At 50.1% G+C, this 11,853-nt stretch overlaps 3 protein-coding genes across 3 annotated transcripts; 2 read left to right on the forward strand and 1 right to left on the reverse strand.

Annotated features, from left to right (window-relative positions):
• Nucleotides 1-1,686: 1,686 nt before the first annotated feature.
• On the reverse strand, nucleotides 1,687-4,626 carry BJX68DRAFT_55645 (putative APSES transcription factor). Its single transcript, XM_071049387.1, has 3 exons — nucleotides 4,494-4,626; nucleotides 4,209-4,395; nucleotides 1,687-4,153 (listed from the first exon to the last, which is right to left on the reverse strand). Exons 1-3 carry the CDS (start codon nucleotides 4,539-4,541, stop codon nucleotides 2,310-2,312), a joined length of 2,079 nt encoding a protein of 692 aa, XP_070900446.1. The 5' UTR covers nucleotides 4,542-4,626; the 3' UTR covers nucleotides 1,687-2,309.
• Nucleotides 4,627-4,928: 302 nt separating this feature from the next.
• Nucleotides 4,929-6,082, forward strand: BJX68DRAFT_234385 (NADH dehydrogenase [ubiquinone] 1 beta subcomplex subunit 7). Its single transcript, XM_071039743.1, has 4 exons — nucleotides 4,929-5,033; nucleotides 5,124-5,245; nucleotides 5,325-5,919; nucleotides 5,967-6,082. The coding sequence occupies exons 1-3, from the start codon at nucleotides 4,982-4,984 to the stop codon at nucleotides 5,427-5,429; spliced, it is 279 nt and encodes a 92-aa protein (XP_070900447.1). The 5' UTR covers nucleotides 4,929-4,981; the 3' UTR covers nucleotides 5,430-5,919; nucleotides 5,967-6,082.
• A 45-nt stretch (nucleotides 6,083-6,127) lies between these two features.
• BJX68DRAFT_234411 (glutamate--cysteine ligase) lies at nucleotides 6,128-9,208 on the forward strand. Its single transcript, XM_071039744.1, has 7 exons — nucleotides 6,128-6,521; nucleotides 6,587-6,659; nucleotides 6,709-6,774; nucleotides 6,837-6,979; nucleotides 7,033-7,158; nucleotides 7,213-7,798; nucleotides 7,850-9,208. The coding sequence occupies exons 1-7, from the start codon at nucleotides 6,511-6,513 to the stop codon at nucleotides 8,852-8,854; spliced, it is 2,010 nt and encodes a 669-aa protein (XP_070900448.1). The 5' UTR covers nucleotides 6,128-6,510; the 3' UTR covers nucleotides 8,855-9,208.
• The last annotated feature ends 2,645 nt before the right edge of the window (nucleotides 9,209-11,853 follow it).

Below are 11,853 nucleotides of genomic sequence, written 5' to 3' on the forward strand. Positions count from 1 at the left end.
TGGTAATGGTGAAGAATAGAGGGCGGAACGCGACCGACAGCAATCAATGACTGAGCGGTGATCGAGACCAGGGGCGGTCGGGGTCGGCGATTAAGGGCGATGATAGTGAAATATGTCCGAGAGATGCTCCGCAACCCTCAAACGTAGCAGGAAATGAGTCTTTTGAAACGAAAACGCGAGTAACTCGAGTGATTGTTCCTCGAGCGGCAAGCGAGCAGTCGGGCGTGATGGATGAAGAGCCGCTTCCGTGTCGTAAGGGATGGACAGACGGGCTGTCTTTCTGCTCTTTTAACTTTTGGTTTATATCTTCTCACACAATCGAGTGATTTCCGACGACCCAAAGCTCTATAGAGTTCGGGATTGGAGAAAACGCGGATGACACGAGACCGTCAGGTCGGATGTTGGGTGCAGTTCGGGTCTCGGCGCGTTTGGTCGCTTTTCCCACACGGTTTTTCCTCTTTCCAAGCTTTTCCTTCTGATTCCCGCGGTACACACCAAAACCTAGAGGCTATTCGGCTGCCTTTCGATGATTTAGAATTTTCAGGGGCAAGAGTCGAAAGCTTGTTTGAGCAACAACGGTTTTGGCAGGGCTGGCGATGGCAAAGAAAGTCGGGGTGGAAAGGAAATGATATAGATTAAGAAACGAAAAAGAAGAGGTGGAAAGAAAGCAAATGGAGAATTATACGGAACAAGTCGAGTGAGGGGGGTAGAAAAGAAGAGAAGGGAGTAGGAGCCCGAGGGGAGAGGAGGAGGGTGAGGTTGTAAAAGAGTAAAAGAGGTGCAGGAGAGCGAAGAGAAGGAAGATGAGAAGAGCGAAAGGCGGTCCAGCGAAACAGATTCGCCCGCCGTTCAATAGTCACGCTAATCACAATGAAGGACTGCTAATAATATGCTTGAATCGCCCAACCTGTTCTTCCACCATCGGGTCTGACAGCTACACCTTTGGATCTTTGCTATTTGCATGTTCAGGGTCCTTGTTCATTCTTCTCTCTGTCCTTCCACTCGCCCTTTTGTTCTCTTTCTCCCAGGCACGCAGCAACAACATAGACACCTCAGGCTGCTAGCTGAACTCCCAGAGAAGCCACTAATCCTGCCATGGCTAGCGTCTAGGGCCAAGCAGCCACTTTGGGCTATTCAAGATATTTGATTGGGCGCTGCATTTTCGTCTGAGGTGCCTGGAAACAAAGGACCCCAATGTTGTGACCCGTGACCCGGATCAACGCCCTCTGGACAGTGCACTGACAATCTGGGGGTGCCAGATCGAGTTCACAACAGAGACCCAAGTTGTTCGAACCATCTCTTCATCATTCTGAAACAGGGGCTCTCTACCAGAGACATCTCTCCCGCCACATCCCACCACAGTCCAAACACCGAGCTAACCTAGCCACTGACCTCACACCCCCTTGACCAGCTTACCTACCCACCTTAATATCACCTGCAGCAGTCAAAGAGAACAGCCGCTGGGGCCAGCCAATCCAGCCCCAGAATCCTCCTGTCTCGTCTTGAATTCGTTTCCAATCCGCCACCACCATTGGCCCTCGTTCTAAGGATCCCGGCCTAGCGCCCTACAACGTGGCTTCCCTCATCGCCAGTGAGACTGGATTCCTCTTGCAAGATTCGCTCAGGAACCGCCGTCCTCATGACTGGCTGCTGTCTGCCTAAGTGGGCTGGGCCCTGTTGACTCACAAGAGGTGGCGAATAGGGAGCTTGGATGGGCGATTTGACGGACAGGAGCACTCAGCCTGCAAGTGTGCTGTTCCTGGGGTGCCGCTCGCTTGCTTTTTTTGCCCCTCTGGGAGCACAAACGTGATTCTTGCAGGAAATTCGAGGGATCTTCTTTTGCCCTGCTTCGATGGAATGGATATTCCTGTCGTAGATTATCGGGGAGTGAGGTGAAGATTATGGCGTTATTGGCAGCAAGGACTCTCCAGAAGATAATGACAAGCGTAAACTGGTTCCTGAATTATTTCATGACAATTCCTATATACAGTGTCATTCCTACAACCCTGTCATACAAGGACTGTATAGTCGTCCACATGGGCCTATGCCAAACACGGCCAAGTTTCGTCTTCCCAACTAAGAGATAGTGCAACAGTGAGATCCGCTCACATAGTACAGTGCAGAGATTAAAAGAACAGGGTATCTGCTGACAAGAGAGGGTATAACAACAAAAGTGCCACCCACACACTGGTATCATTCACGAATTCTCGAAAATGAGGAAAAGAGCCAGATGATTGTGGGGAAACATTATAGAGAGCAGCCAGGTTTGCGGTTGGGTATGCGAGTATCACAGCGTAAATCGAGCACATTCATGCATCCACGGATACTATCGGGCCTGAGAATTGAATGGCCCCGTCTTTATGATCTGTCTCTGGAGACTCAAGTCCAGGACCTTTCCCGTTCATTCGGTCAAATTCCAGAGTTTCCGCCAATTCTGCGGCCATCGGGTCCAGCTCCTCTTCTTTGAGGCCTGTAGCGAGTGCCACGAGTTTGCGATGGACATCAAACTTCGTGCTGACGCCAGCATCAGCTCTTTGTTGGGTCAATTCCTTCACCGCAACACGTCGTGTTTTCTGTTCAGCGCATAATGTGCGAGCTGCTTGAAAGGAAGCGATAAGTTTGGCCTGTTCAGTCGATGATGGGGCTAATGGCGGAGGAGGAACTAGGGCGGAGGTTAGACGCTCCTTTAAGCGCGTTCGCTGAATCCGCTCTAGAAGAGACTCGTAACTGTTTCTCATATGCTCGTACCGCCCGAGCTGTGCATCGCTCGATTCCTCGGCAGCCTCCTTTGCAGTCAGTGCGTCGGTTTGTTTCTGAATCTTCTGTCGATCTAATTCCAGTTGCTCGTATAGTGCCTCTGGATTCGCAACGTCATCTGAGTCTTGCTGGCTCGCCTTTGCGCCGCCATAATTTGCAGCAAGCTTCTTGTTTGCTTCTGTCATGATCACACCAATGCGTGAAAGCAGTTGCGCAGTGGCAGGTGAGACGTCGTGTGGTAACGTGATAGATGGGGGCTCCGAATTGTTAAGTAGCCCAATTTCGCCATCTATGTGATCATTTCCCATAGTAATTGATGAGGGAGCGGGCGGGAGGTCTCTTTCTAATGGATGTGCTCGTTGCATGATGCTTGAAGCAGTTTCGCCTTTCTTATTCACCAAGTCACCGGCTCGTGGACAACGGGATAAAAGCACGTCGACTAAGCGAAAGACTCCGTTTCGAGCAGCGATTAGGACCGCAGTATCTCCATTGGAGTCCTGGCAGGAAAGCAACAGATCAACCTCCTCCGGGGTGAACGTAGTGCGTAGCCGCTCGAGTGCCACTTCGCAGTAATACCGAGAGCTTTTCCATTTTCCTTTGCTCTTCGTTGTTTGTGCTATATGGTGGAATAAGGTGGCACCGAACCAGTCCCTGAATGAAATGGTGTCTAGGAGCAGGTCCAAAAGTGCTGGAAACGTTCGTTTTTCGTAGTTATTGGTGAATAAAATGGCGCGTACTAGCGGTGTTTCTTCATCGCCAGACAGCGCTTTGATGTCTGCTCCCCTACGGAGCAAGTCTTGGACAATTTCCAGATCACCCATTGCACAGGCCCAGTGTAGAGCGGTATTCCCCGAATCGTCGATTGGGCGATCCACCTGGAAATTAGCCGGTGGTTGTGGAGGAGGAACACGAGTGGCTTCTGGCGCATCCCCGACAGTCATGAAATAATCCAGAAGCTGGTCGCCATAAAGGATATGTTCCTGTTCGCTTAATGACATGGCAGCAACTTCGTTCATTCCCCGCTTGCGTTTCCTTGAGGAGTAGGTGCCATTATGCGACATGGAAATGAACTCCTCATCTGCAATCATCGACGATGATTCAAGTGTTGCTTGTTCGATAGACTCGTCTTCGTCAAACCCAGCATTGACATCATACTGCTCGTGGTGAAAACTGGGAGGACCCATGCTTCGATGGGGCTTGGCAGCGGTGAACACTTCTTCATTCACGACTCTCTTGCTGGCTTTTGGGGCTCTCGGCTTCGATGCAGCGGAAGTGTGTTTTGGCGCCGGTGGAGGGCTGCGATCGCCCGCGACGAAGTCGAAAATCGGCCGTAGTTTATCGATGACATTATTACGTTCGGCGAGCATACGGCCCTCAGGAAGCGGGATCCATGTGCCTATGAAAACAATTTAGGACACAAAGCAAAAGATTCATGTCTAAGAGAGATATACCTTGGTATTTGCCATACCCGCCCTGGACCTTTTCATGGACTCCTTTTTGTACTTCACGCTCGAGGATACGGGTTCTCGCCGGTTTGTCGAACCCGGCCATTTTTAATATGTGTGTCGCATTGATCCAATCATCGGACCGTCTCCGCATGACACTCTCCGTGCCAATCTTCAATTCAAACACCGGAACCTAGCAACGGCGTCAGACTGATACTTCGGCTTCGCACAACACAAAGGGGCGAAAATTTGGGAGTTTGCTTGAGGACCAACAAGCTGTGAGTAGCTTACACTGCTATAAGTAGCGGAGTAGACATTTGAAAAGTCTACTGCCGCCATGATGTCCGATGTGGTAGGGTTGGTTCGATCCGACAGGACTAGCGAAGGAGGTATTGGGCGTCTCTTCAGACGAAAACCGGCGGTTAGATTCACGTTCTTCGAGGCATCAACGCCAATGTGAAGCGCCGTAGTTTAGAAGTATTCAGATTAATGATGGACGTCGAAAAAAATCACGAGAACAGCCACAGGTGGCTCGTCATGAACTCAGTGATATCGTCAAAACGCGAGGATTTGCAGACTGGCTGGGCAAGACGCGCTCTGGACTCCAACCGCGTAAAGTGGTATTCAATGCGCTAAGCCTGTTAGAGTGTCAAGTCACATGATATCACATGACCCCATCCGAAGGAGGAACAAGCAACCTTCCCGGAATAGCTGCAAACCTCAAGCCGGCCGGCACATCCAAAGAATCACTCCAAATCGCACCACTTCCTCCGCTCAAAATGACTGTCGCCGAGTCGGTTAAGAGTGCCGTTGGGCTCGCAGATACACAGGGTACGTCTTCCGCCCAATTGACGTCTAGTCCGGGGAGCAAAAGCGCCCGGGCCTTTGGAGCTCGAAACGGGATGCTGACAATGGGATTAGCGACCCGAGAGGAGATGTCTGCTGCTCGTCTTCCTTTACAATACCGTGATTCCTGCGCACATCTTCTGATCCCCTTGAACCGCTGCCGACAGCAAGAGTACTATCTCCCGTGGAAGTGCGAGGTATGACAATAGCTACACGCTCATTGGCTCTTTTCCTCTGGTCGTTGCTAATGCAAGGGTCCCTTCTTCATTCATATAGGACGAACGACACAGCTACGAGAAGTGCCAATACGTGGAATTCAAGAAGCGCGTTGCGAAGATGGATGAACTCCGAGCCGCCAAGAACGGTGCCCGGAGCAATTGATACCAACATTGAAAAAACAAACATATCAGCATATGCGTATGAGCTGCACGAAACAGCGATTTATGTAAATAGAGATTCGGATATCGTTTATCTACGAGCCTACGTTGGCGTTGATCTGTCACTGCGATCTCCGGTGCCTTACCTGCTTTATTCCATTCCCGGTTCTACTCTGGCTACCATTCGGCTCTCTTCGACCTTGTGAACTACTCGCTGAGGGTTTATACTGTGCGTGATGTTGATATCCAATGGCTTTGAAGACGGGTGCCACGTTTTATGCCTTGTACTTTTGCAAAGAGAGGAAATGCATTTCAGCTTGGTAATTCGGTACTTCTGACATGGGTTAAGCTTCCGCGGATGTGATACTGCTTACTATGCCCTATTAGCAATGTCCGCTCTCCGAATACTTGCGCTGCACGAGGCTCCCAAGGAGGTTCAGCCATAGGTTTACTCTAATTTGCCCTCTCAAACATGTGCCATTGTCCGCTGCTAGCTTGTAACAATCAGCATAGCGCTTAAGAGCTAGTCCGCAGCACCTACCAACCAAAACTCCGGGATTGGCGATGGACTACACCTCGTTCATAAAGTCATTGATATACGGGGATGTGTCACATGACCTGCGATCTCCGCAGTGCTTAGCAAGCAAGCCATCAGATTTTCTGCCGCCAACTGCGTTATTTGCGTTATCGCCCGATAAAATAATTTATAGCCCCGCCGTAGCATACCTGGTCCCACCGTGCAAGGCATCCTCGTGCACCAATAGGGATGGTCTTTTGCGCTTCGAAGAACAGGCGAGAATCTCAACGGGCATAGAGTTGGCGATAGTTTTTGTCAGCGCTTTTCCCCCCCTCCACGTCCCTCATTTATCACATTGTCCGTCCCTCGTCTCATTGTCATAGTCTTTATTTGTGTCTCCTCCCTTCGCTCGTTTTGACTTGACTCCGAAGAAACCGGTTTACGAAACGCTTCGCGGGTACCCCTCATATCAGCGGGGCCATTTTATGAACCCTATCGCGGTCTATCCGGTTCCTCTCTTTTTGCGAACCCTTGCCTTCTCTCTCAACCGGCCTGCGGGTATGACATTATGGGTTTACTGTATGTCAAGAAACCTTCAGAAAGCTCCACAACAATCACGGAGAATCTAACTTGCATTGTCGCAGAGCGCTCGGGACGGCACTTGAGTGGACGGAGGCTAAAAAACGAGCGGACCAGGTCCGGAAATGGGGAATTGAGGTTAGTCCAATGCGGCTCAAGGACCTGGGCATCAAGTAACAAAGGGCAGCAATTATTAGCGAATTGGCATAGAGCCAAAGGGAAAGAGCGCGATGCTCTTCTTTGGGGTGACGAGGTAAGTGGCCGCCTCCATTGCGCCAACTCCAGTACTCAAGCTCACACACTCTTGAACATTAGGTCGAGTACCTCGTCGTAGCCTTGGATGATGCGTCCAAAAAGGCCCGTCTATCGCTCGCTCAGGCGGAGATTCTCAAATCGTTGGCGCGAGATGAAGAGCTCTGGAAAGAAGGGAAATGCACATACTCTGAGAATAAGGAACAGTGAGTCTGTTCTGTCGCTTTGGGGATGTAGTGCAACTTCTGATGATTGGTAGTGAGGGCGAGGAACCACCTCACTTTCACCCTGAGTTCGGGCGCTTCATGCTGGAGGCCACACCGGGAAGGCCGTGGGGAATCGACTTCAAGGATTTGTTAAAGGTCGAGTCAAACATGAGATGGAGGTACTATACTCCATTACCGAAGTTTTCTCACACTCGCTAACAAGCCTCTTTTAGACGAGAAGTGGCAAAGGCACACATGGCACCAAACGAGTCCCCTATAACCTTGACTACTTTCCCCAGACTGGGCACGAAAGATGATTATATCCAGCCCTACTATCCGCCATCTGGGCCAGCGCTACGATCTCAGTTTGTGCCTGATGAGATTGCAAATCCTCATATTCGATTCCCCACATTGGCAGCAAATATCAGAGCACGGAGGGGCCGAAAGGTCGAACTAAATGTGCCGGTCTTCAGAGATAAAAACACTCCTCAGCCTTTCAAAGACCCAACTGTGGACTATGATCTTCACAATTGGCCCGAGGATGATGATGTCAGGAATGGAGCTGCAAAGGACGACCATGTCTACATGGACGCAATGGCTTTTGGTATGGGCAGTTGCTGTCTCCAAATTACCTTCCAAGCCAAAAATATTCCCGAAGGGAGGAAGCTTTACGACCAACTCAGCCCATTAGGGCCGATCCTTCTCGCGCTCACAGCTGCGACACCCATCTACAAAGGCTTCCTCGTGGATACGGATGTTCGATGGAATCAAATCGGCAATGCTGTTGATGACCGCACGAGGGAGGAGCTTGGCGAGCTTGTAAGTCCTAGTTTTGCTTGGCTTTTATAGTGCACAACTGACCCAGTATAGCCCTTGAAAAACGATAGGTGGAGGATTCCAAAATCGAGATACGCTTCGAATTCGACTTATATCTCGCAAGACCCCAGGTTACGGAAAGAGTACTTGGATCCAGATCTAATTGTGGACGAAGACATCAAGAACCGCCTGATGCAAGATGGTATGGACGAGCTCTTGGCCACGCATTTCGCACATCTTTTTATTCGTGACCCAATTGTCATTTTCGCGGAAGACCTCGAGGAACTTGACTTGAACAAGGCCGATCATTTTGAGAACCTTCAGTCGACAAACTGGCAGCACATGCGATTCAAACCACCACCACCAGAGAAGCACGATATTGGCTGGAGAGTCGAGTTTCGGTCCATGGAAATTCAAATGACTGACTTTGAGAACGCTGCATTTGCCATCTTCATCGTCCTTGTCACCCGAGCAATCTTGAGCTTTGATTTGAACTTTTACATCCCAATTCAGAGAACCACTGAGAATATGGAGACGGCACACGCGCGCAATGCGGTCCTCGATCAGAAGTTTTACTTCCGAAGAGATCCATTTTCTCCACCGGTCCGCAGGCATCAACAATCGTCGAGTAGCAGCAACGCTTCATCAACCACACCCTCTGCGTACTATACTCCTCCGCCGTCGCCGCCTCTTGCCCCTGTTGAATCAGAATATCAGCTTATGACAATTGCCGACATCATCAACGGGTCTCCTGATGGAACTTTCCCCGGGCTGATCCCTCTTGTCGAGTCGTACCTGAACAGCGTCAATGTAGATGTTGAGACACGATGCTCGCTGGCAAGATATCTCGACTTCATCCGCAAGCGGGCTAACGGGACTCTATGGACCGGTGCCAAGTGGATCCGCGAATTTGTCGCGAAACACCCTGCTTACAAGCAGGACAGTGCTGTGTCTGAGGAGATATGCTACGACTTGGTGAAAGCTGTTGAGGAAATGACCGTGAAGGAAGGCGCAGATGGAAGTGTTGGTTGGGAGCTTCTTAGAGGCAGGAAGGATTAAATATATATTACAGAGATAGACATGGGTACTCCACATATATACCCTACCCGTGCTTTTTGTTCTGGATACATAGCCTAGCTTATTTATTACGTTGTGGTCTTCTGTTCTTGGCTTGGCTTTTTCTCCTTTCCTTTCTCGCTGTGTTACAGCAAGAGATCCCACATTCCATTCCATTCATAACAAAGATATCTTTTCCTCCTCTGTCGGACGGCGACACGAATCAGCTAACCCGGTGACCTTCCATTTGCCATTGAGCTTATGCAGGACGAAAAGCTCCACGCCGACATGGTTCACGACCCCGTTGATTTTAGCTCGGAAAGGCGCCCAAACAGTAGCGAGATTCCCCGACTCGTACACCTTGACTTCAGGGTCCCAGATCTGCTCGTCGATCTCGTCTTCGACTTTTGCAATGTGCTCCACGAAAGCTCCAATCGTGCAGAAACGAGGCGTTGTGGGTGCCGGTGGCCATAGCGACATACCCCCTGCGCGCACGCAGTACTTTTCGAACTCGATGGCGTTTTTGGAATTCAGTGCAGAGACAAATCCTTTGATAACCGCGATTATGGAGTCGACCTCGGAGGGAGATTGGGAGAAACTGGGCAAGGTAGAAGTTAGAGAGGACAATGACCAGCCCATGCTCGTGGTGTGGAAAGGGCACCGGAGAAGAAAGATCGATGAGTGTTCTCTCCTGCGTCTCTTTTTCTTTTGCTTGACCTTCAAGAGAACACCACTGACCGGCTTTCATATAATTTTATTCAGCCCTCGGAAAGGTACGCACGTCAGTCGCCAGCCACCCGTGGCCCTTGTGCCCGTATACCTGCAGATTTCCGCCAAAATGTGGGAAACTATGTACTACCTTGGCTGGGCCTCCAGACCTTGGCTTCTCACACTCGGCAGTCTACAGCTTCGGTAGCAGATATATCGATTGCTCATGGAACGTGTTTCTGGTACTGTCCGCACTTGAAGGCACCTACTTGTCGACTTCAATGGAGCAGAGCAAATCTGGTAGCTGTCGTTTTGAGATACATGCTACCGTTGCAGTACCAATCCGATATGTCTCAATGTGGTCGCACAGAGAAGCCACGAGCAGCCTACACTGGAGTCGATGCAAGTCATATCGCTGTCGGATTGGATGAACTTGTGCAACACAAGTAGGAGCAGGATGCAGCAGGAAACAGATCCGATTGACTATCTTAGATGCCGTGTGATATAATTCATCTCAAATCTACCTTAGGGAAACTGGATTACGGACCTAAGTTTACCACCTCGCTCTCAATCTCATTCATACGGAATCGATCCGGACGTAAAGTTGCGAGACGACAAACAAGACGACGATTTCGCGTAATAAATCCTTGCAATCGCCAAGTTCAGCTTTGTGCAACAGACTATTGTTAGCTGAGTGCTGTGAACAGACCATAACGTGCTTTACTCGAGCACTTGTTAGTCGTTATCATTCTCTTGCGCTGCCTATGGCATTATCTCGTGCTCATCCTAGGCTAGGCATGCCTCGTGGAACGAGAGGCGAGACGCTCGTTGTGGGGTACTTGAGTGTGCTGCCTGTAAGCGTTGCTTTTGCGTCAAGCAGCGCAGAAATGGCTTTCTATCCTCCTAGACAGTCTTGTTCTTGTAGTTCAAACGTTAAAGTATTAAGAGTAGCATTATATGCTCCGCTCACTTGGGCTTTTCTGGAGCTATGGCGAGGGCAAGTCCACTGTCTCGGAGAGTTTCTATCAGAGTTCAAATCTGTCACATTGACCAGACCGCAGGACAGCTCAATGATTGCTCAATAAGACATTCGCTACTCAGGGCCGAACTCTATCCTTCTAAACCGCTAGCTGATAACGATGAGTTCGAGGGAGTCGTGAGAACAACCTGCATCATGCGAGAACCTACCGTGACACCAGCACCCCATGCAGAGACTCCGTATAACAAGCTTGATATGCCACAGCGACTTACTGGCATTGCGTAGACAACTTAAAATTCAGAGGTAGGGTATACCGTCAAGAACAGCAGCACACGGGCCATGAGACTTCCGCTGAAGCATGATGTTAAGTGCATCAACTCTTGACTTGTCTAGCTGTATCTGTTGGAGCAAAGAAACCAAATCTGGCTGCCCATTCATTCCCAGAACCCCTGGGGTCCGCGTACCCCATCCCTGAAATTATCACAAGCAACTGCTGACTATAGGTAATCAAAGCAGGACAGAATATGTGACCGACGATATGATGTCGTGAACCGTGATAACATCCACTGGCCCGGAGGAAACCATCGAGTGGATATCCCAGAGAGATACCGGCTGGGAATCTTCCAGGAAAGTGACATAGATAACGATTTTGGGCTGGAAGGTCCTTGACGGGTGGATGTACTCGGTCTCTGAGCAGCTGCATCCCAGGCCAAAGTCCACTACGCCGAGAGCTCCGTGGTCTATCCTGACTTCTGAGTTGATTTCGATCTTCACTGCCCTCGCTCGAAGGGAAGAACAATGCCATTGCTCGTCGAAATCGGTCGACGAGCTAACCCCCCGTCTGACGTGAACGGACCACGTCCACCCAACGTCACGGAATAATGCAGCTGTCAGAATCGAAATCGACCACGAGGCACTCCACAATCACACCTCCTGAAACAGCCATCCCATCAAATTCAAACCCTCCAAGAGGGGCCCAAAAGAAGAAGAGTTGTCGTTGTTCCTGACTGAGTCTTCACGCCTGAGTCAAGGGCTGCTGAGCTGCTTGAGCAGGAAAGAGGGTGGCCGGGATCTGGTCCTGCAAATTAATTAAACGTGGGAAGTAAAGCAAATGCCGAAACTCCATTTCCCGTCTTCCCCATCGCTCCCAATTTTTGGTCCGACTGAAGCTCCAGCCTTCAACCTCCTTTTTGTGGAGAAGGCAGCCTCATCCTTTCTGCAGCCTGCAGGACTCAGGGGGGAAGCGACTTGGACTTTTGACACTTGAACGTTGGGATATGCCGGAGGAAAAAGCAATTTTTTTTTTTTTTTTTTT

Source organism: Aspergillus pseudodeflectus (genome assembly GCF_044049435.1).
Source record: "Aspergillus pseudodeflectus strain CBS 756.74 chromosome Unknown BJX68scaffold_15, whole genome shotgun sequence".
NCBI lineage: Eukaryota > Fungi > Ascomycota > Eurotiomycetes > Eurotiales > Aspergillaceae > Aspergillus > Aspergillus pseudodeflectus.